The 23,784-nt window shown below is 50.3% G+C and overlaps 1 protein-coding gene across 11 annotated transcripts in view; it reads left to right on the top strand.

The window, feature by feature from the left end:
• The window catches only part of UBE3B (ubiquitin protein ligase E3B), a 33,434-nt gene that overhangs the window by 7,538 nt on the left and 2,112 nt on the right, over positions 1-23,784 (top strand). For 9 of the 11 annotated variants that reach the window (XM_014463960.2, XM_014463962.2, XM_014463963.2 and 6 more), the window contains 21 exons: positions 926-1,022; positions 2,060-2,145; positions 3,504-3,586; positions 4,573-4,678; positions 4,970-5,090; positions 6,053-6,230; positions 7,755-7,918; positions 9,005-9,172; positions 11,354-11,525; positions 12,705-12,823; positions 13,666-13,780; positions 14,474-14,573; positions 15,137-15,256; positions 15,547-15,723; positions 15,845-15,955; positions 16,760-16,897; positions 17,196-17,261; positions 18,862-18,920; positions 21,206-21,388; positions 21,806-21,917; positions 22,768-22,860. In XM_014463960.2, the coding sequence (XP_014319446.1) occupies positions 926-1,022; positions 2,060-2,145; positions 3,504-3,586; positions 4,573-4,678; positions 4,970-5,090; positions 6,053-6,230; positions 7,755-7,918; positions 9,005-9,172; positions 11,354-11,525; positions 12,705-12,823; positions 13,666-13,780; positions 14,474-14,573; positions 15,137-15,256; positions 15,547-15,723; positions 15,845-15,955; positions 16,760-16,897; positions 17,196-17,261; positions 18,862-18,920; positions 21,206-21,388; positions 21,806-21,917; positions 22,768-22,860 (2,568 nt within the window). Of the gene's footprint in view, positions 1-925; positions 1,023-2,059; positions 2,146-3,503; positions 3,587-4,572; positions 4,679-4,969; positions 5,091-6,052; positions 6,231-7,754; positions 7,919-9,004; positions 9,173-11,353; positions 11,526-12,704; positions 12,824-13,665; positions 13,781-14,473; positions 14,574-15,136; positions 15,257-15,546; positions 15,724-15,844; positions 15,956-16,759; positions 16,898-17,195; positions 17,262-18,861; positions 18,921-21,205; positions 21,396-21,805; positions 21,918-22,767; positions 22,861-23,784 lie in introns of those variants that run through there. The other 2 variants (XM_023762038.1, XM_023762041.1) reach the window with 2 other exon arrangements.

Here is a 23,784-nt window from a genome sequence, read left to right as displayed (position 1 = left end):
CACTTCCCTTCGCTTATTCTGTGAGCTTAGAGCTTTCAACTATCAGTGATGGCGAACCTTTTGAGCTCGGGCCTGTCAGCATTTTGAAAAACCCTAGCTTAACTCTGGTGCCGTGTCACATATAGAAATTTTTTGATCTTTGCAACCATAGTAAAACAAAGATTTATATTTTTGATATTTATTTTATATATTTAAATGCCACTTAACAAAGAAAAATCAACCAAAAAAATGAGTTCACGCATCACCTCTGACACGCGTATCATAGGTTCGCCATCACTAGCTGGTTTCCAGGATCCCTTGCAGTGCACATGCTAAGTTTCTGAGCCTAGACAGGAATCGGGCCTTTCTCCAGCCTGCTCTTGTGAAACAGTGTATAACAACAGCCAGTATTGCAGAGTTAATCTTTGTATTGGGCGCTGCTCTTAGTGCTTTATGTACACGAATTGTTTATTCCTTACAACAGCCATACTATCCCTAGTCAACAGATGAGCATTCGAGGCACAGAAAGGTTAAGAAACTTGCCCACGGTCACAGAGCTAGGAAGTGGTAAAGGCAGAAGTCTGAACCCAGGGTCCCTGTTATGCTCGACTGCATTTCCACTCTGTTGCTCCAGGGAACGGCTGAGCATACACATGCTCCTAATGCACGCAAAACCAGCAGGCCAGCGCTGGTCACCTGTTTCCCAGGATCCTCAGTGCTCCATTCCGGGAGTACTTAGATTCCGTAGGCAATCACTCGTGGGTCAAAATCCCTGTCGTTTAACTCCTGACAGTGGTCATCCCCTAAGAGACAAAGAAGAAGAATATGTACTTATAACCTGACTCACTACTTGAGCCCGAGAACACTCAGCAAAATTACAGAATGGTTGCTTCGCTGTCTGGGACTGGGGTGTGTGTGTCTTAACCTTCCTCTTCATTGTTTCCAGCCTGAAATCCTACAAGAATCCAGACTCGTCACACTGTACCTCACGATGCTTGTCACCTTCACAGACACTTCAACGTGGAAAATTCTCCGGGGAAAAGGTCTGTGGGACTTGTTCAACGTCTGTCCTAAGTCGCAGAGCTTGGGCACCTTTTCTACTTTGTAAGAAGCACTTTTGCCATCACAAGCCCCAGGGGAGGCACTCACTAAGCCTTGCCGTTTCATTTGGTGAATCAGCAGCAAGTAATTCTCTTTGGCCATAAAATGTGCACTGTCATGCTGCCTCCTTCCCTGAACATTATGCTTAGCTTTATGTTTTTCATACCGTCACTTCATCCATCCATTCAGCAAAGAGCCTACTGGGTGCCATGTGCTGTGCAGGCCCTGGAGGTACAGAGGCGGCCACTGGCCTCCAGGGCTTTACCTGCTGAACTGCAGCTCACAGAACGTAGAGGCTGGTGGGGAGACGGACATTAAAGAGAAGTCACATGCATATCCTCTGTCGCGACATGAAGCGGCGCTCAGAAGGAAGAGAAATGCGAGTTTAGTGGGGCAGGGACAGCCTTGCCCTGCTCCTTCGGGGCTCAGGCCTTCCTGCAGAAGTGACAAGTGAGCTCAGAGCTGGGGGAGAGTCAGAGCCACTGAGTGAAGAGGGACAAACCTCCAAAAGCCGAGGAAACTGTATGCAGAGGCCCTACGCAGGAAGAAGGATTTATTTCAAGGCATTATCCTGGATTCTGGGGAGGATTTAAAATATGATGAGCCCTGGGCCCTGCCGGGAGCTTGTCTCTCGTTGGAGAGGAGGCAGCCACAGAGCACAGAAAGTTCTGTGCCCTCGGAGGGAAATGGAAAGGTGCTCTGGAGCTCAAGGCCGGGCCCTTCCTGATGGCTGGGGGAATGCTGGGCCCTGTTACCTGAGAGGCGACACTTGAGCCAGGCCTTCGGGAGAGAGAATGCAGATATGCAGCATCTCCGTGGACTCTGGTCCCAGTCCCAAGGGAAGCGGGAAGGCAGGCCAGGGAGCATCTCGCTGCCTGGGCCCGATTTTCTGTCCCACCTAAGCAGTTCCTCTTGCGACCAGAGATTTGCTGCCAGAGATTTGCTGGGTTTCTTTCCTCAGTCCTTTTTCTTTCCTTAGGCGAGAGTCTCCGACCAGCCATGAACCACATCTGTGCAAATATAATGGGACATCTCAACCAGCGTGGACTTTACTCTGTGCTGCAGGTCTGTGCCCCCACCCCCTGATGGGTGAGCTCCTCCTGTAATAGGTGACCTCACGCTCCACACCTGAACTTGGTGTTATGTGTTTGGTTTTGGCACATCTGGCGCCCTCCTCGCAGAAATGCTTTGCAGGAAGAGTTTAATGCTCAGTGACCTCTCCTGCCTTCCCCGGCCTGGGTCACTGTGGTTTGTGTAAAGGGGGGCGGTGGCCCCAGGATCCCTTCAATGTGCTCTATCTTTGGCTACAGGTGCAGTCCGGTCACTTGAAATTGAAACTGAGGGAGGAGGCCTCAGGCTGGTTCCCTCTGGCTCCTTGGTTGGTGTCTGGAATTAACTTTCTGGCTCTGTCCTCAAACAGCCTTCTGTCCACACTGCACCTTTTGTGCCAGCCCATATGCCAAGGAATGGTCAGAAGCCGAATTGGTGTTTAGGATTCCTGAGAAGTAGCATTGATTCAGCCATGGGCTCTGTCCTGATGTGGCTCCGTTTGTTCCACACACAGGCGACATTGTCCATAGGTCCTCCCAGTGCGAAGTGGTCCACCTGACACCATAACTCGGAACTGCTTCTGAAATCTAGTAGAAAAGATAGTGAAGAGTGAAATGGAGACCTGGCAATATAAAAACTAGTCAAGAAACTTGTTGCAAGAGGAACTCCTTTTGAGAAGAGAAGACCCATCATAACTGAGCAAAGGAAATAGGGATGACTTTAGTTGGAGTTATAAGATCCTTCTACAAAGAATCTACCAGTGCAGTCAGTGCAGTAATGCCCCTCAAAGAATTTATTCTAACAGAATCATTAAAGATGTGCCACAGACTTTATTCGAATGATGAAAACTTAGAAGCAACCTAAATGTCCATAGTAGAAACGGGTTGAGTATGTGTGAGTATTGCATTGTTTAGCTGTTAAAAACATGTTGGAGATGTGTTTATCTGTTCCACACACAGGCGACATTGTCCATAGGTCCTCCCAGTGCGAAGCGGTCCACCTGACACCGTAACTCGGAACTGCTTCTGAAATCTAGCCTGTCTTGCAGTGTTAAGTCTGGGCTTTGTATCAACTGTTAATTTTTTTTAACTGTTTATTATGTAAAAGATTAAACATATCATTTAAAGGTGAAGGGGTAGTATTAATGAACCGTCGCTTCATCCATCCCATGAACTTGACCCCTGCAGGTCACCCCCCAGGAGCCCAACAAGCTACTGCTACTCCATCCCATTACTTTTCTCTCTCCTCATTTTTTAAAAACATTCCAATATAGTTTTTTATCCGAGGCACTTTTACTTTTATGCTTCTTTTTTTATGAACAAATGAATACAAAGTTGGCATCATCCCCTGACCAGTTAAAATGTTCTTTGCAGATATTGTTAACCCGTGGCCTGGCCAGACCCCGGCCTTGTCTGTCCAAAGGCACTTTGACTGCGGCCTTTTCTCTGGCGTTGCGGTAAGTAGGAAACGTACTTGCTTCTGAAGGGCCACATGTTGTTTAAGGCGTCTACACATATTAACTGACTCCTCACCACATTCTCTCGCTCCACTTTATAGATGAGGAAGCTAAGGCCCAGAGGGTAAGCCACTTGTCCTTGGTCACACAGCGGCGAGTGGTAGGGCCAACAATTAAACTCAGGCCATACGACTCCAGAGCCCACACTCATTACTCCTTATTCTTTAAACTTGCTTCCCATATTGGCACATCTCTGTACTCTAAAACAATATGTTTCTTTAAGTAATGGTACATGGGAACCTTCCCAAACTCGCCCTGCTCCTTTCATTAGCTGGGACCCTCTTTACCTGGTGCATGGACCGCTGGCCCTGGTTTCCGGCTGTGCCCGTGTGCCTCTCCAGCTCCCTGATTGCGGCCCCAGCTCTCTGATGGCTGAGACTATGCATTAAACTTCGTTTGCCCCCTCCCCTGCTGTGCTTACCAGAATGGATGCGTACCCTGTTAAATGTACCACCAGAAGGGCATTTGTAGAATTTGTCACCCGAGGGGGCTTAAGTACAACAATTACGAGTAGGCTAAAGAAAGATTTTGATGACATCATGTCAGTAAAACGTCAAAACTGATTTTTCATAGCTGTGTCATGTGACTGTACTGTTAGTGACTCAGCCTTCCCTTAGTGCAGCGGTTCTCAACCTGTGGGTTGCGACCCCTTTGGCGGTCGAACGACCCTTTCACAGGGGTCACCTAAGACCATCCTGCATATCAGATATTTACATGACGATTCCTAACAGTAGCAACATTATAGTTATGAAGTAGCAACGAAAATAATTTTATGGTTGGGTCATAACATGAGGAACTGTATTTAAAGAGCCAGAAGGTTGAGAACCACTGCCTTAGTGGGTGTCCCCATCATGGGAAGCATAATTTCAAGGGGTTTGGGGGGGCCTTGGTAACCTCTCTGAGTAAGGTGATCTGTCTGTGTCTAGCCCTGTGATTGCTGCCCAGTTTTCAGACAATCTGATTCGGCCATTCCTCGTCCACATCATGTCTGTGCCAGCTCTTGTGACTCATCTCAGCGTAGTGACCCCTGAGGTAAGTGGGCCCTGAGTTCCCCCTTCTATTTTTTACTTCCTTGGAAATTAGAGCGTAAACTGTTTTCTCTGTTAATTCCCACCTCTTCCCCTGATTTTTCTTCTACATCCGTGGCCACTGTCGACACACTTTTGTTAGCAGCCCAAAGAAAGAGGTTCTCGTGTTTGTTCATCTTCTTGGTGATCAGTAGCATGTTGGGCTCCTGGGCGGTGACCTGCAGGGGTCAAGTTCATGCTCCCGTGGGAACTTCTTCCGTCAGCTTCCCCTTTGACAGTCTGTAATTGTTCGCAGCGCCTCACTGTGGTCGAATCTCATGACATGCTTCGTAAGTTCATCACATTTTTAAGAGCTAAAGATCGATGCCGCGATGTCTGTGAGAGTTTAGAAGGAAGCCATACGCTGTGTCTAATGGGTGAGTAGCTGAGGCTGGGATGTGATTGTGTCCTGGGCGTCGGGAAAACCCCAAGTGGTTTGCTTTTCACCTTTCGGGAGATCAAGAGCTGTTTTTATTAATGATTAGAAGTGTTTACAATAGGAAACATGTAATCAGATAGACAGTTAAACGAGACATGTAAAGTTGAAAATCACGTGGGAAATAGATCCAACTTGGCAAACTGGTTGAGTGAGTGTAAGTGAATGTTAAATTTTAGCCCTTAGCTTCCTGGCAGCCAAAGGAAAATTAAAAACGTGATGAGAGGCCTGGATAACTCTCATGTTGGGAGAAGGGAGGGCGCAGTTGGGTAGGGCTTAGATCAGAGTAAGGCCTGCATCATCTGTTTTATTGTTTTCTTTGTAGATCAAAGGGTTTGTGGATAGAAGCATTTGAAAACTGCAGATGTACCTAATTCTGAGTGCCTAACATAGAAAAAGGTTCTTAAGGCCAAATTTTAGGGGAGTCCTCACACAAGGCATGTTAAATAACCTTGGTTAACTTTGAATAACAGTGACTTCCCCGGAAATTCAGATATTCTTCAAAAAGGTCATTTCTTACATTAACCCTTGGTTTTAAAATAATAGAAAAATGTCATACGAGCTAAATGTCACATCCCCATGTGCCAGACATTCTACATGTTAGTCCATACAGGCTTCACATTGAGGGTGGGGATCGTTATTCCAGTCTTACAGACGAGGAGACAAGATGGGAGAGGTGGGGGGAGGGTCACCCCTGGCCTGGGGCAGAGCCAGGATGGGAAGCCAGGCTGGCCTAGGTCTCGGCCCTGCACCACCTGCAGCCCCAGCCCTGACAAGTGCCCCTCCCCGTGGAATTCTTCCCGCACAGAGACGTGGCTGCCTGAGCGCCAGGCAGAGCGCAGGTCGCGAGGTGATGAAGTGTGTCTGTCTGGACTCCGCGCCCTCAGCCTTCTCTCTTTGCAGGCAACCTCCTGCATCTGGGCTCCCTCAGCCCCAGAGTGTTGGAGGAGGAGACAGATGGGTTTGTGAGTTTGCTCACGCAGATGCTGTGCTACTGTCAGAAGTACGTGACCCAGAAGAAATCCAACCTGACCCACTGGCACCCCGTCCTTGGCTGGTTCTCCCAGTCGGTGGACTATGGGTGAGTCCCGGGGCAAAGCCCTGCCCTTCCTGCCTCCCCTGCCTCTCCCCCACCTCTCCCTTCTTTCTTCATTTTAGCTTATGTTGTTTGTTTCTTATTATAAAAGTCATATGTAGTCATTGTATAAGTATAGGTAAGAACACGAGAATAAAAATCACCTCCTAAGACAACCTGTGTGCACTTCCATTCAGTCTTTTTCCTACCAGTTTTTTCACAAAAATGGGATTGTATTAATTTGTATTTTGTTCATTTAGTAAATTATGAACAATATCTATTAATATTATCTTTCCTTCTTCAATATCTATTGTTTGCCTAGATTGCCGTATTTTGGGGAAACTAAAATAAGGTACATGATTCAAAGGGAATAGAAGTCACTCCACATGTGTTTCAGGAGCTGGAATATAAATGTTAACGTTTTTAATGGAGAACTCAAAAATATTTTTTAAAAAAACACTTCTAGAAGATAGAGGTGAAGTAAGGTGGCATCACAAATTTAAATGTGCACCCGGGCTGAAATGAAGTGGGTCTCGGGACCTGAGGCGGCGTGCTGCTCAGCTGTTTTCCTTTCCATGTCTGCCTGAGGCCTGGGGTCCCTGCCGGGGACTCTTGAGGCAGAAAACTGAGGGCCAGGGCAGGAAGTCCCCGCTTTTCTCCCCTTTCCTTGTGCCTGAGTGGCATCCAGTTAAAAAGACTATTTATCAACTGCCGACCAGAGCGCTGCCCCAGACTGAAGAGGATGGAGGGGCCTGTGTGTTGGGCATCGGGATGTTGTGGGCAGAGGGTGGGGCAGACTAGCACCAGGTGAACAGCCTGGGCTCAGCTGCACTCCTGTTCTCTGGGGACACCTGGGACAGTGGCTTCATCTCACTTTTCTCATCTGAAACATGGGGTACAGGTGTCTCAAAGGGTTGAATGACATAAACGGTGTCAGCCTCCCGCAGGCCTGGCCCATGCTCAGTGGGTGGTGGCCGTTACCACTGTGACGCTGGGAGGCATTACAGGGTCTGGAGCAGGGAGGTGATGAAGGCGCGTTTCAGGGTGTGAGTGATGTTGGGGTGCGGTGTGGAGTGGAGGAAGGAGCAATTGAAGGCAGGGAGACTCCTAGGAGGCTGGAGAGTTAGCGGGGTGTGGGCCAGGCCTGCAGCTGGCTGTGAACAGGACAAGATGGCAGGCATGAGATGGCTTGTCCACTGAGTGGTAAACAGGATGGAATCAGGGTGAAGGCAGATAAAGGGCGTCTGGGAGATGCTGTGACGTGGAGCGTGGGGACCGAGGGAGAGCAGTAGTGCTGTTGGCAGCACAGGAAGTCTGGGTGGAGCGACAGGGAAGATAAAGGGCAGTGCCTTCCACATCAGGCCTCAGCAGCAATTTGTGGATCCCCTTTTTAAAGTATGATCTTATTGACCATGTTGAGTGGCAGGTCCTGCTACACCTCCCAGTGCAAGGCCCCTTAGGGAACCACGGGGGCTCTCCCTGGCCCTCCGCCGGGTGGACCCGACCCCCTGGTCTCCTTTTCTTTCCCAGCCTCAACGAGTCAATGCCCTTGGTCACCAAACAGCTGCAGTTCCTGTGGGGGGTGCCTCTGATCCGGATCTTCTTCAGTGACATCCTGAGCAAGAAGCTGGAGAACCAGGAGCCCGCGGCCCACGTGCAGCCGGCCTCCCCGCAGAACGTGCTTCCCGTGAAGAGTGAGTGGCTGGAGCCGGCCCGGCCGTGGCCGCTCGGGGCTGAGGGGCAGCTCCTGAGTGTCCCGGGGCACCTGCCCGCTCTGTTCCTGTCACCCTCACCTCTCCCACAGACCTGGAAGCTGCTTAAATCACTTTACATTTAGCAAAAACAGTGACAGAAAGTCCTTAGGAGTAGAAAACAGGGACCTGGGGAATAGAAATGGGTGAACAAAATCAAGGTCGTGTATAGACAATGTCCACTGATGAAGGATCCGAGAGGGCCACCGTGGTTGTCTCTGAACTTCCATTTGGCTCTGAATTTCTAGTCGCCAAAATGAAAAGGGACTTGGGACCCTTTCTTCTCATAAAGACGAGGGCCTGTTTCTTAGGGGAAGTAGAGCTTTTCTGAGTTCGTAATCGTAAGGGAACTCTCCCACGTGGGGCTCCTGATGAAGGGGCCCCTGGGTGCCTGACCCGGCTTCCAGCTCAGCAGTGGGTCCTGGGGGAAGGTTTCCTGTGGCCCACTCTGACGAAAGTGAAGGAACTGCCGCCAACACATACTTCAGTGGAATGACCTGCCGATTTCCAGGTGCGGGCGGCTTTTCCTCCGCCAGCCACTGTGCTGCAAAGTCCCATCTTGCACCTGTCAGTGCGATGGGCTCTCGAATACAACTTCCGCAGGATGTACATGGGAAGCGTCAAAACAAAAGTAGAATGCAGCCCCAAGCTGAGTATCCGTACGTGAAGTTGACGCCCCTTAAAGCACAGAAAGTTGGGGACCCACCAGGCCTCCCTTTCCCCCCTTTCCCTATTATAGTCCTCGGAATTTTTACCTTTGTGGGTGCTGAAGTTAAGTGGTTCAGTAAAAGGATCCCTTGTAAGAATCGGATTTTCTGATTCTGAAGATGTCTTTGGGTTTTACCTAAAATCCTATTCTTAATGTGCTTCCAATTTATCCCAAGGAGATGACTTGAATCAGGCGGCAGCCCCACTGGCTGTGGCTGTAAATTCGGAGCTTTATTGGAACGCTGTTTCCTATAGGGTGGAACTTGGCGGATGGCTGAACTTGGCACTTCCGCTCACACGCTCCTCTTCTCTCCGTGCCAGATCTCCTGAAGCGTGCGTTTCAGAAGTCTGCGTCGGTGCGGAACATCCTCAAGCCCGTCGGGGGCAAACGCGTGGACTCCGCAGAGGTGCAGAAGGTGTGCAACATCTGCGTCCTCTACCAGACCTCGCTGACCACTCTCACCCAGATCCGGCTGCAGATACTCACAGGTTGGCAGGCCCCGGGCCTCTTCTGGCTCACGTCTGGCCGACAGTTTTGCTTGGAACACGTGGATTTCTTCTGGCTTCCTTGAAGGAGGGTATTTTTGAGCCATTCTTAGAGGCCGAGTAGTTGAACAGCTCAAACTAATCTCAATCCTGGCATTTCCAGTTCATTGCTGTGACCTGGCTCTTTATTCTCATTCTGAAGTACTATTTGCTTTCAAAAAGTCACTATTTTTTCTTAATCCTCACTTGAGGATATTTTTCCATTGCGTTTTTAGAGAGAGTGGAAGGTAGGGGGAGGGAGAGAGAGACATCGATGTGAGACCTGACCAGGGCTGGGGGATGAACCCACAACTCCTTGGTTCCCAGGCCGATGCTCTAACCACTGAGAACACTGGCCAGGGCAAAAAGTTACTTTTTAAAAAAATTTTAACAGAAAACTAAAAAAGACAGGGAAGCTGAAAAGATAAAGCTTAAGCCGTTCTTTATCCCGCAATCCAGACATGACTACCTGTGCCTGAGTGTGCTATCTGTATATATATATATTTAGATTGAAATATATAGTTTTGTCCTTTCCTTTCCATTAGTCACCTTAATATGCATTTTATCTTGTCAGAAATTCTTCAGAAACCTTGTTTGTATAGGCTGCATAACACATCATTGCATGGATATGCCCACCATTGTCCTTTTTAGCTGAGCAAGGAAGAAATTCACCTCTGTGAGCAAAGACTTGGGTGTCAGGGCCTTTAAGTGGCAGTGCAGGAGCTGGGATGAACTGGTGTCATGAGGACAGAGGTCTGTAAGCCATGAAGCTGTTTACCACATAAAGGACTCAGAACTTCTCTGCTGCATTTTATTTTTTGTTTTAAAACATAAATTCTTGCTGCTTCTCCCTTTCACACTTATTTCTTCATCTTCACATGTTCACAGAGCACCATCTATGCCAGGCACTGAGGGTGCAGAGGTGAAAAGAGCCAGGGTCTCTGTTCCCAAGGGGGTTATATCCTAGTGGGGAGACCAGGCATAAGATGGGGAACTGCATGCAATGTAACGGAGGTCTATGACAGTGGAGTAATGAGTGATGATGTAGGCTTGGCCTGGAGGAGGGTTGACGGTTTGGCAGATGATTCTTTGTGGTGGAAGCCACCCTGTCCATTGTAGGGTTTCAGCAGCCTCTGGCCCCTACCTGTAGGTGCCAGTAGCACCCACTCCTTCCCCCTAGTTGTGACACCCATACCTGTTTCCAAACATTGCCAAGTGCCCCCTGAGGACAGCGGAACTGGTGTGGTGATGGAGATGGAAGCAGGAGGGTTTGTGATGTTTCAGAGGCGGATTGGACTTGAGGGAATGGGGCCTAACAGTTTCAAAGATGATGCCAGGTTTTTAGCCCAGTGCCAGTGTGGTGCCATTTGCCAAGTGGGGGATGACCGGCTGGGACTGGGGCTCGTGGCTTGGAGAGTTCTGCCATCACGAGGTTAAGATGTCCTCTGCTTCCCCCTGGCCACTGTTCTTAGTGGTTAGAGTGTCAGCCCAAACACTGAAGGGTCGCAGGTTCGATTCCTGGTCAAGGCCACATATCTGGATTGCAGGTTCAATCCCATGCGTGCAAGATAGTTTAAAGCAGGTATCGATAAACTACTGCCTATGGGACAAAGCCAACCCACTTCTTGCTTTTATAAATAAAGTTTTATTGGAACAAAGCTACATCCATATTGTCTAATAGCCGCTTTTGTGCTATCATAGTTGCATTGAGTAGTTGTGACAGAGATTGGCCTAGAGAGCCTAAAAACACCGACTCTGGCCCTTTCCAGAAAGAAATTTGCTGATCTCTGATTTAAAACATACACTCGGAGTCAGACAGACCTGGGTTCTGCTCTTGGCTCTGACACTTCCTGGCTGTGTGATTTTGAGCCACTTAAACCTCTCTGGCCTGCACTTTAGATAACACTGAGTTTCACACTGGAAAGGAGATCATGCGTGTAAAGTACCTGGAATAGTGTCTGGCACAGAGTAAGCACCCGTTACATGTTACTATTCTCGTGGTGATAATGATTTTCTTGGTAATCGCACCTTCTCTCTCACACACTGAACATTCACTAGTAGGTGTGTTTGTCTCCCTGGTGGGTAGGGAAATAATGGACCAGCTGGAGCCCCCCCTGAAGCTTGGGTTTCTCTGTCTTTTCCCAGGTCTCACTTACCTTGATGACCTGCTGCCCAAACTGTGGGCGTTTATCTGTGAGCTGGGGCCCCACGGAGGGTTGAAGCTCTTCTTGGAATGCCTCAACAATGACACCGAAGAGTCCAAGCAGCTGTTGGCCATGCTGATGCTGTTCTGTGACTGCTCCCGGCACCTCATCACGTAGGTTGACTGCTGCGGGCCTGGACTCCTTCCCTAGAAGGCAGTGGCAGTAAGGAAGCAGTTACTGATGGAATTCCTGCTAAGGTTTGGGCCTGTGTGGCAGGGTCCACTGCTTGCTTTTGTAAATGACGCTTCAGAAGCATCAGATGAGGAAACATTTACAGAGTGGGTGGCACATAGTAGGGCTTCAGCAATTGTTAGTTCCCATCCTTTCAGGGAGCTGGGTCAGCACCACTGAATGTGGCCTTTGGGGTTCCTAGTCTCTGGCTCTAAATTACTTTGGCCATTTACTCGCTGTGGTAGTTAGTTTACTGGAAGCTTCAGAGCCAGGGAGTCAGGGTGCAGAACTTGGCTCCACCACTTACCGAGATGCCCTGGGCAATGGAGATAACATTACCAGTGTGATAGGGAGTGAGCGAGAAAAGGCATGTCAGGTAGTTAGTACAGTGCCTGGCACAGAGGGAGAAATTAACAAATGCTAGTCCCATTCAGTTCCTTGTTCTTTAAGCGTAGGTGTCTACTCGTGTATTTGGTATTCTTAATTCCACTTTTTCCCCAAAAGGCTGGTGAAAAATTATGAGAGAGAATGGACTTTAGGCAGTTATGTTCAGGCTAGAAGCCTTGGCAGGAGGCCTCAGGGGCTGGTAGGTGGCAGGTTGGGTAAGAATCATGGAGGGAAGGGCTCAGTGAGAGGTTGGAGGCAAGAGCAGGGTCCATAGCTGCTGGTGCAGACCCTGACCTGCTGGGTCACGGGTGACCCAAGAGTGACTCACATTCTAAAGGGAATGGAGCCGTTTTAGGATATTTTCAGATAGAGCTGAAATACAGAGCAGGGCTTATTGTTTTCTTCTTAATTGTATTTTTAACTTTTTACTGGGGACAATTTCAAGTCAATAGGAAGTAGAGAGAATATAGTACAATGAACTCTCGTGCACCCATCACCAGCTTCAACAGTTAACTCATTGCTAGTCTTGCTTCATCTGTACGCCCACCGCTCTCCACTCCTCATATTTTGAAGCATATCCTAGACATTTACTACTTTATCTGTAAATTTTACAGTAAGTATCTCTAAAAGATAGGACTTATTTTGTAACCTTATTTTGTCCTCTAAGAAGTACAGATCTAGTTTTTTTGCCTTTTCTCGGTGGATAATTATGAATAATTTTCTGTCTGATTTAGGATCCTTGATGACATTGAAGTTTATGAAGAACAAATTTCATTCAAACTGGAAGAGCTGGTCACCATCTCCTCTTTCCTGAATTCCTTTGTGTTTAAGATGATCTGGGATGGCATCGTAGGTAAGGTAAAGGTGGCGGCCATTGTTCAGTTGATGCTACAGGCGGGGAGGTCAGTCAGGAACACAGCTGGTTCTTAGCCTTATTAGCTGTCAACGTTAACTGAAAATGCACATTTCTTCACCTAATTAGAAGTTTCATTTTTTCGCTATCTATGACCTCTTAAGACAGTGGTGAAGTTAAAGAAGTCTTGTTCTCCCACAGGTTTTTCAAGATTTGCTTGTATCAGGAATTATTAGTAATGATTAATTTTGCCCCAAATCTCCTTTTGATTCTTTGTGTTGATTCTTTATCTTTGAGAAGATAAACGTGTGCCCGCTAACACCTCTGGTTATCAGGGGTGGGCAAACTTTTTGACTCGAGGGCCACAATGGGTTCTTAAACTGGACCGGAGGGCCGGAACAAAAGCATGGATGGAGTGTTTGTGTGAACTAATATAAATTCAAAGTAAACATCATTACATAAAAGGGTACGGTCTTTTTTTTTTTTAGTTTTATTCATTTCAAACGGGCCGGATCCGGCCCGAGGGCCGTAGTTTGCCCACGGCTGGGTTAGATGCACCTCCTGATGTGTTTCCAGTGGTTTAGTACAAAGCTCCTTAGATTAATAGGGTCTTAGATGACGTGCTAGTGAGAGGCGGTGTGATTGTGCCTAAAAGATACTCAGTCCTGTAGACACTTCGAACACAGCCAGGGCGCCTTTCAGCTCTGTTGGTTCCGTGCAGGAGTCACAGGGGGTGTTGGGGGAGGAAGGCCTTGGTGGGACTTGATGACCAGAGCTGTCCTTTCAGTTCATCTCCATTCTGATCAGCTTCGTGAGGGTGCCTCCTGCTTGTGTGCCCACAGAGAACGCCAAGGGCGAGACCTTGGAGCTGTTCCAGTCCGTCCACGGGTGGCTGATGGTGCTGTATGAGCGAGACTGCCGGCGCCGCTTCGCCCCCGAGGACCACTGGCTGCGAAAGTGAGCGCCCAGAGTGGGGAGGCGGGTTTATGGACACTGCACTCACGTCCCAGGGCAGAGAGGAACTTGGCCCTCTCCTTCATCTTTTACCTGCATAAGGAGACCCGTTCTTCCTACACCTGTCGGATGGATCCCCTAGCAGTTCCTTCTGTTATAATATGCGTACACTGAGGATGGTTAGAGCTCATTATAGCAGCAAAGCCCAGTCACATTTAGCAAGTGTTTTTTATCCAAACTGGGAAGAAGGAAAATGTTCAGCTGAACTGAGCTACAGGTAATGCTAGGCAAATGGCAGTTTTTAAAAATCAGAATTAGCAGGATAAAAACTACAGCTAGGTGTTTTGGAGGATGGGGTTGGGGAATCCTCTTGCGACAACTAAACATAAGATCGTGTCCACGTTGTCTCATCAATGACATGTCAACTCCTGTGTAAGTCTTGAAGTTGTGGCCCTAGAGCAGGACTGGCCAGCTGTTTCTGTCAAGGGCCTGGTGGTGACTATTCTAGGTTCTGCAGACCAGTCTCTGTGGCACGAACACAGCCAGAGACAATACATAATGAATGAGTGTGGTTGTGTCCCATTAAAACTTGACAAAAAATGGGCGGCAGGCTGCATGTGGCCCGCAGGGTGCAGTTTGCCAAGAATGGTGGGTTTTTTGTTTTCATTATCCCAAGCCTATGTCTTTCTTTTTAAGGGATCTCAAACCTAGTGTGCTCTTCCAAGAACTGGACAAGGACAGAAAGCGGGCCCAGCTGATCCTGCAGTACATCCCTCACGTCATTCCTCACAAAAACGTGAGTCGCATTCAGAGCAGGGCCCGTGTGTCTTTCTGTTCCTCCACGTGGCTCCTGGCTTTCCACATCTGTTACCCAGTTGGAAATAAATAAACGCACTCCCTCATTCAGCAGAGGCAAACCGTGATTGGATCTTACTCCATCGGGCATAAAGCTAAGTCCTGGGGGTACAGGGATTGAAGACACTATGAACTGGCAGTCCTGTAGAGTGGGGTGTGTGCCACAGGGTTGGATGCTGTGGGAGCCCAGAAAGGGGTTGGGAGCACAGGCAAAAGTGGGCAGTGTTTAAAGGCCTCGAGTGAGAGAATGCAGTGCTGTTGGAGAGCCAGACGGACAGTCTGTCTGGCTAGAGAGAATGTAGGAGGGAGGGAAGAAGCTATATTTCTAATTCCCAAGAGTGTTTTGGGGAATGTTTCCTGTTCCCTCAAGTCACTTTTAACTTCTGGAAGCATCCCATTCCAGTTGCATCTCAAATGACTTAAAAGCCATGAATCTTGTCCAGTGTGTTTTAGGGAATCATCAGCCCTTGACCCTGTCTCTGGTCTCACCGTTGCTCGTTTCAGAGAGTTCTCCTGTTCCGAAACATGGTCACCAAGGAGAAGGAGAAACTGGGGCTCGTGGAGACCAGCTCCGCCTCCCCTCACGTCACCCACATCACTATCCGGCGGTCCCGGATGTTGGAGGTGAGCAGCCCACAGGAAGTGGCTCATTTTGTCTAGTTTCCTGTCTCGCTGCTCTGCATCCTCTCGAAGGCAGTCTCCCACGGGGAAGAGTGGTAAAGTCACATCCCACAAAATGAGTTTTCCTTTGACCAGGCTCTCATTAAGAACGGGTGAGAACTGCTCTTCTCATGTGCCCATGCGCCCTGACTCACACGTCTATTCCACTGGAGAGCTCCCACAGGGAGGAGAGCCTTCGGGGAGCCCCGAGTGTGCAGCGGGGTCCTAATGGGCTGCACTTCTGCCCTCGGCAGGACGGCTATGAGCAGCTGCGGCAGCTGTCCCAGCACGCCATGAAGGGCGTGATCCGAGTGAAGTTTGTCAATGACCTCGGGGTGGACGAGGCAGGGATCGATCAAGACGGTGTTTTCAAGGAGTTCTTGGAAGAGATCATCAAGAGGGTGTTTGACCCGGCACTCAACCTGTTCAAGGTATTCCAGGGGAGGGAGCGGGGCTGCCAGCCACCACACGGAGGCGCCACAAGAACCGAAGGGCTGGGCTTGCTCCACACAAGGCCTCACCTCCCTGCCTCTGTCACCTTTTTCCTCACAGACAACCAGTGGGGATGAGAGACTCTACCCCTCGCCCACCTCTTACATCCACGAGAACTACCTGCAGCTCTTTGAGTTCGTGGGCAAGATGCTGGGGAAGGCCGTGTATGAGGTAGGCGTGTGAAGGAGCATCGAACTGGAAAGGACGATAAAACGTGGGAAGTACCATGGGCTTTGTATGCATTTATGTGATCAGACCTAGAGTGTCAACTGCCTGTCATTAGGGTAAAGCCAGGAAAGGACAGGAACCACGATGACTGTACAGAGATACTGATACCTTCCTGTGCGGCTCACTGAGTCCTCAGCATCCCTGTGGCGTGGCCACCGCTGTCCTATTTGTATAAGGACAAGAGAACCGAGGCTCGAGGAGGCACTATTCCAGAGTCTCATCGCTCGTTAAGGGGTAGAATTCGATTCACACCCAGGCCACCTGAGTCCTAAACCTGCCCTCCGCTTCGCTGAAGGGTGAGGGGTGGTGTGAATGTCCTCCCCCATTTCCTGGGCCTCGTCTCTGATTCCTCCCTTCCCAGCAACAATAACAACAGTGCAGATGAAAGAAATGGGGGCACTGGGCCCCGCTGTTTGCCCTGCTCTGCCTCTGGTGGGTGCTTGTCCTCTGAGCTCCCACAACCTGCTCCCCAAATCTCAGCAGGGAGGCTGCGCTGTCACCCATTTGCAGGTGGGAAACCGAGGCTCCCTGGCCGGGCAGCAGCAGAGCTGGTTTGATCCCTGAGCGGTGTGGCTCCAAAGCCTATGTCCATAACCACCATGCTGAGGTGTCCCCGGGGGGACTTGGTTGGGTTTTCAGATTGAAAATTTCGGAAGTGCCCGGAGAAGTGCCCAGAGATGCTTCTGGAGCTGCCCGATGGGATTATTGGGGCGGAATCTGGACAAACAAGCTTGTCTCCTCCCCCAGGGGATCGTGGTGGATGTGCCCTTTGCCTCCTTCTTCCTGAGCCAGCTGCTTGGGCACCACCACAGTGTCTTCTATAGCTCCGTGGACGAGCTGCCTTCCCTAGACTCCGAGTTCTACAAAAACCTCACCTCCATTAAGGTCAGTGAGGACAGGCGGGGGCTTAGCTGAGCGCTGGTGGAAGGCACTGGCTAGTGAAGCCCCGCAGGGTGGGTGTGATGGATGAGGTTCCCTGCCCCTCGTGCCCTCAGGACGCTGCCTCTCAGGACTCATGCTCAGGGCCTCCTTCCTCGAGGGGATGCGTGGCTGTCTCCTTTGCTTCCAGCTGTTCAGTGGCCACAGCATTCGATGCCTAAGCAGACCTTGTAGGCAGGAGTGTCAGTTCTTCAAGGACATAGCCCTGCTGGGTCCCAGCACTTTCCCTTCTCTGTCGTCTTAGCGCTACGATGGGGACATCTCCGACCTGGGCCTGACGCTGTCGTACGATGAAGACGTCATGGGTCAGGTAGGTTGACTTCTGGGGCTGAAGTCTTCTCTCTGTCCCTCTGGGCTTCCTGAGGCCTGCCCTGCCCTTGATGCTTTTCCCCAACGGTCCCTAACAGAGTGTCTGTCTGTCCAGCCTCTCTTTCCTCTGGCTCCTGTGCCAGTTCTCCTGACCCACCTTGCCGGGAGCGGGAGGTCTCCTCCTTCCATTACAGCTGACCTGGCCTTTACCTGCTCGCTCTCGCTGTGCTGAGACCCCTCGCTCTGCTGAGGTTACGCTCTGGGTCATTCCTAATTGAAGTCATAGCTCCGTTTGTAACGTTGCTTTTTGTTGCCATGGTGAGGATTAGCTGTCACTCATGAGGACAGTGACTTAGAAAGGGGGAAGAAGGCTCTGAGACGACGTGCCTCTAACAGACTCCTGTCCCCATCCCAACTCGTCACAAAGAGCAGAACAGGAAGAAAAAAGACCCTTGAAATCATGGGGGCAGAGCTGTTTCCTCCCCGAGTTCTTTTCTCCGAAGTGCCCCGGCCCCTCCAGTGTGTCCCGGTGACACCTGAACGAGCCCCCATGCATGTGGTCCGAGGGCTGCTCTGGAGGAACCGCGCCGTGAGCCCGGGTGCAGGGCTGCCTCTGAGCCCTGCCTCTGTGGCCTCAGAGGCCGCTCGGTCTCCCCAAGCCACAAGTTCCTTTTCTCAAAGGGCCACTTGCCGAGTGTGTGCCCTCGCTGGGACCAGTGTCACCGGGTGCTCTGTAAGTGCCCATGTGCCCTACCCTCCTCCTGAAGAGCCGCCAAGCAGGCTGGCACCTGAGGGCTCAGAGAAGCCTGTGAGAACCCAGCGCTTTTGACCACAGAGCTCCTCTTTCAGAGAGAGAATGCCATCTCGTGGAGTGACTGTCAAATCAGAGCTCACAGGCAGGGTGCTCCCTGGGACCTTTGTGGGAAACGCCAGGCTGGGCGACTCCTAGGGCCCTTTTAGTTTGAAAATCTTTGGTGTGCCCCAGGATGCACACAGCATTGGCCCTAGAGGTCACTGTTTTCCAAACTGTCCACATCTTTAGAGTTATATTAACAGAGTTTCTATTAAAATTACCTTGAAAACTGTCCACATCTTTAGAGTTATATTAACAGAGTTTCTATTAAAATTAGCTTGAAAACGACACACTCTTTCATTTCTTTAGGTGACCCACTGAAGTTCTTGATGTTGAGGAAAGCAGTTGATTCCAAATCTTTCATTTTCTCTCCTGACTATAAAAATAATGCAAACTCCTAACCAAGTATCAGCTAGAATGTGGGCACACAGGTGCAAATGAAAACCGCCTAGAGTGGCGGTGCCCAGAGAGTGCCACCGGTAACACGTGGCTAGCCTTCCACCGGTAACACGTGGCTGGCCTTCCAGATCTTTCTCCCTGGCACCCACATCATCTTTTGTTTTTTTTTTTCTGGAGCATCTGCTTGCTGATGTGTAAGCCCAGGCTTTTTGTGGAAATGGTTGTTCCCAAACATGTCCCATCTTAATTGTGTCGTTATTCCGGACATGGGTGTCGGCCCTTTTGTCCGCAGGAAGCTTTCTCCCCATTAGAATCCTCTCGAGTGATTGCTCCTCCTCTTCTCCCCCAGCTCGTTTGCCATGAACTGATTCCTGGAGGGAAGACCATTCCTGTTACAAATGAAAATAAGTGAGTATCGCAATTCGATTTTTAAGGTCAGCACTTGAGAAGACTTCATTCTGGCTCTCCAGGCTTACTTTGAAAATTTATTAAGATACTTTGAAGTAGAAAAACCATAAATATTATAATGGAACTTACTGGTTAGAGTTCATAGGCCAAAATCGTATTAAAGTCGATGTGCAAAATAAGAATTGACACTTTATTGTTTGCAGTAGCACTTCTGAGGCCAGAGGCAGTGTTCCTAGGAATGTAACGATGGCCCTCGGTGCAGACAGATGGATTCTGGGCCCTTCGGGCATGCAGTCCGGAACCCAGAGGGCACCGAGGCAGAAGGCACCTGGAGGGAAGATCGTTTAGGAATGATAGCACATGGCGGTTGTACAAAGCCGATCTTGAGAACACAGTGGCAAGTTCAGATGCAGCAGATAGGTCTTAGATATGAGGAGCTTCTGAGGCCCGGCAGCTGTTGTCACAGATAACAGGCTTTCAGGAATCTGTGATGAATGTCAACTTCTTTGGTCCCTAGAAGCCAAACCCCTCAATGCACTGTCTCCACCCGGCCTATTCTCACCGAATTAAAACAGTAGAACCTGGCGTGAGGAGTAGATATAGGCCTGTCAGTAGGTCCGTCTTCTCCTATCACTAGGCTCCGCTGAGCACCTGAACTATAATCTGAGTGTCACTCTCCTCAGTGACACGTGAGAGCTCGGTCCCACCCGGTGAGGCCTTTGGACCAGATGCACATTACAGCCCAGCATCCTGAGCATCGTGTCTCTGGGTTGGGAGGCCTCGGTCAGCCTCATGCTTGGGAGCTTTCATTCAGAACAGACTGTTCTGTCAGGATTGAGATGCACCAGTTTGACTTGCCTCGGGGGCGTTAGTTTGACAGCTGAGAGAAAACAGAGCCTGGCTGGGAGGAACAGGCTGGAGGCGTCAGCAAGTGGATCCTGTTCCTGCCCGTGTCCCCTCACCATCCCTGCAGAGGGCTTCCCGGGAGAGAGCGTGTGTAAAAGACCTTCCAGGGTGTCTGGGTCACAGGAGGGACTTAGTAAATGAGAGCAGTGGTTGCCACCATCATCGAATATGTGACACGTCACACGCAGCCAGCCGCCCTCAGATTGGTGGGTTTTGTGCCAGACAAGAGGGCCCAGGGGTGGTGGTAGGAGGAAGTGGGTCCGTGCAGCCTGTGTTGCGTGAGGTTCCTGCCCCGCCTGGAAACTCCTGTGGAGAAAGTCCTTTCACTCGCTCTTCCACATTCTCAGTGTAAACCTCAGGGTGAGAGTGGGGTTCAGTGCTGCAGGCTGCCTATCCTGCGAGACCTGGCAGTGCCCGGTTCTCCTCCTTCAGGGGATGCTGGGTCCTGCACTTCCGAGGTGTGAAATGGGAGAGCCCCTCTCTTTCTTTGGTGAAATGGACAGAGTCAAGGAAAGGTCATCTTGAAGTGTATGGATGTGCAAGTTTGCTGCTGGATAATTTTTAAAGTAGGCTGTTTTCAAGGTCAGTCACTCAGATCTGAGTGCTGCAGTAACACGTTTCCTTGGATTGGACTGATAGGAATTTTGAGAGTTGTACTTGGGCTGGGCTCGGGTTCTTTCACCCCTGAGTACGTGCTTGCTAAGAAATCAGCAAGTCTGTTGGGATGTACTTAACCTGTTCAGTTGCAGTATATTATACGTTGTACATGCGGCCTTTGTGTTTATAAAATCAGACCCAGGAGACCATCTGCTGGAGCCGTAGTTAGTGCCCTGACGTCCTAGTTGAAACTGAACATGAGCCAGCTGCATTTGGCCAGAACTTTGCATGGCCTCGTTCTTGGTCCAGATGAGCAAGGTTTTGATTGAAGTTTCAGTATGAAGCGGCTTTTCTCTGCTTTAAAGCTCAGTGGAGGACTGCATTACATCTTAATTGGTGTATGTCCAAAAGGATGAAAATAAATCCAAGACTGGAAAAATACCCTTTGTACCAAGAAGGGCCCTCTCCTTACCTGGAGATTGTCTTGCTTTGACTCTTGACACATTAGGGTGTTATCCTGATGAATGACTGGCCCACTGTTTTGTGCGGTTTTTTTGGAGAAGTGATGAGGTAATGTCCTTGAACGTTCAATGCCTTCACAGAGGCACGGAGTGTACCGTTCAGGAAAGCCGTCATCGTCATCTGGTTGTTCTGGTGAAATGTCCTGGTACTGTTTGTGTTTCTGTAAAATGGAACAAAAATGACCTAACTCATCTTCTAGCCCATTGGGAACAGCCCACTCTGTCCTGTTAATTTCCATTGTTTTCTTTTGTCGGCTACAGAATTAGCTACATCCATCTGATGGCACACTTTCGAATGCACACTCAAATCAAAAACCAGACGGCTGCCCTCATCAGCGGATTCCGTTCTATCATCAAACCCGAGTGGACCCGGATGTTCTCAACCCCTGAGCTCCAGCGTCTCATCTCCGGTGACAATGCTGAGATTGACCTGGAGGATTTAAAGTAAGGAGTGAGTGAGCTGGCGAGGGCGAAGTTCTTAGGCCTGGAAAGCAAGTGGCCCCCCGCGGGGTCCCCTTTGGAGAGTTATTTCAGGGCCCACCTCCGATGCTCTCCTCCCCGCTCACGGGGTGAACTGCTTGGAATAAAAGCCCAACCACTTGTGTGCCTAGAAACCGAAGTGAAGCAGATCTTGAGGACCGCTGGGCTCTCTGAGCTTCTCAGGACTAGTTGCAGGACCTCCTGTTGGCTTCTGCTCTGGAGCTGCCAGCTCTTGAACTCTCTGCCCCGTTAGCTTCCAGGGACATGGGGTTATTAAGGCATGAACTCTGGCTTTCAGGGGACTTGGTAGTCAGTAGTGCCTGTCTAAATGCCGTGCTTACCTGTGTCTGCGTGACTGACCCGTGTCTGCATTGTTTTCAGGAAGCACACAGTGTACTACGGTGGTTTTCATGGAAGTCACAGGGTCATTATCTGGCTCTGGGATATTCTGGCCTCCGACTTCACGCCCAACGAGAGAGCCATGTTTCTGAAGGTACTGTGCATGTTACCTATGTGTGCGTGCATGCATACGTATTCTAAATCTAGAAGGCCAGGTGATGTAATAATTTACACTGGGGGAAAATGACATTAACAGGAGGACCTCCTGTCATCAGCATGCCCTGTCCCATAGGCGGGTCAGGTAGTAACCGGGGAGGGCCTCGAGGTGAGGCGAGCCTGCGCGGACCCTCTGCAGGGACAGGCATGCTCTGCCTGTTGGGCTCTGCACTCCATCTGCCCCTTCGCTGGCGCTGGCCTTGCTCATGCCTTTCCTGTCGTTATAGAAGTGGTGCTGTTACCTTAAGAAAATAAAGACAATCTGCTCCTGGAGTGTAGGGTTTAAATAGTCTCCATTTCTATTCACCAGGGACTACCTCTGTGTAGCTTTTTTCTCAGTAGTATGAACACACAATGCCACTCAAGCCATCTCCCGATAAAATGCGCACCGTCAAGTAAGCGGCTATTAGTGTAGATTTTGCAGAGAGTGGCTGGCATTCACCAGGACTCCTGTATTGGTGTGTTTAAAGTTGTAATGTTCAAAACGTGACAGTCCCACCAGAGACCATTCCCCTGGTGGGAGTTTCACTGTTCCTGAACTCTTCACACATCCTCCACCAGACTCGGCTAGTCATGTCCGCCGGCGTGGATTTCACACATTTTAGTCTGAGACGAGCCCTTAAGAGACATATGAGATGTGTCCCAGTTCTTGGGCCGAATGTGCCCTCTGTGACCCGTCCTGCCGGCTGAACAGCAGTGACTGACCCGTCACTGGAGGAGTGAGAGACTGAGGGCCCGTTTCTGAGGGAGCGCCGGCCCCCTGTCCCCTGACCCACCTTGTGTTGCAGTTTGTGACCAGCTGCTCCAGGCCCCCGCTCCTGGGATTCGCCTACCTCAAGCCTCCTTTCTCCATTCGCTGTGTCGAAGTGTCAGATGACCAGGTACCACGGCTGGGGAGGGTCGTGTGTTATGCCTACCACCGGGCAAGCTGCTGGGCTCCTGGGAGCCGTGGAGCAGGTCTGCTGTTCCCCTGGGAGAGCAGGCTGGCCCTGCTGCCTCAGCTCAGTTGGTCCTCCTTCCTCCCTCAGGGAGGAGTAGCTGGAGGTGCTTTTAGTCGCTGCTGCTCTGCCAGGCTCCAGGTCTGAGAGGCAGTGTGGCAGAGGGTGAGGGCATGGACCTAGGGACTGAACAGGCAAAGGCTTGAATGCCAACTCCTCCACCTGCTGGCTGCACAGCTGGGCAGGCTGCTCCGTTTCCTGTCTTTTATAAAGAGAATGAATGCCTTAGGGGTTGTCATCCTCTACAGGGTTGGTGCTCCAAGAGTAGCCCTTGTTAAGTGTCTCCCTCCCCCGACTCCTGCAGCCTGGTGGCCTGTGAGTGCCACACCTTTCAGGATGCTGCAGTCTGGGCTCCAGATCCTCCTGTGGGACACGAGCCTCCTTGCTGGAGGCAGCTGCCCCAAGCTAGTATGCCCCAGCCAAGCACTGGCCAGGTCGGGGAGGAAGCGTGAGGCTGCACGCAGAAATGTTTGGGGACCTAAAGTATTTTCACTGTATTCTGGCTCTGACAATTGGTTACTCAGTAATTAGCGGTTCCCCAGAGGCCCCATTTCCTGGTGCTTCCTTAACACAGGAGTCCCCTGTGCCGCCCGAGGAGCGGGGCTGCTCTGTGCACTCGCCTCTCGAGGCTTGTCCTCAGTTTGGGGTCGGTCTTGGTGGTAGAGGGCACACTCACAGGCCCAGCCTCGCCAGAGCGGTGCAGCACACCCCGCTCAGCACCCAGCACCGGCCAGGTCCTCTCCCCGGGCCTCGCGTTCGGGCACCTGCCCACGCTCCCTCACTAGGCACCTCCAACCGAGGTTGTGC

The sequence above is a fragment of the Myotis lucifugus genome, unplaced genomic scaffold (genome assembly GCF_000147115.1).
Source record: "Myotis lucifugus unplaced genomic scaffold, Myoluc2.0 scaffold_229, whole genome shotgun sequence".
Lineage (NCBI taxonomy): Eukaryota > Metazoa > Chordata > Mammalia > Chiroptera > Vespertilionidae > Myotis > Myotis lucifugus.
This window is presented reverse-complemented; position numbering and strand designations above follow the sequence as displayed.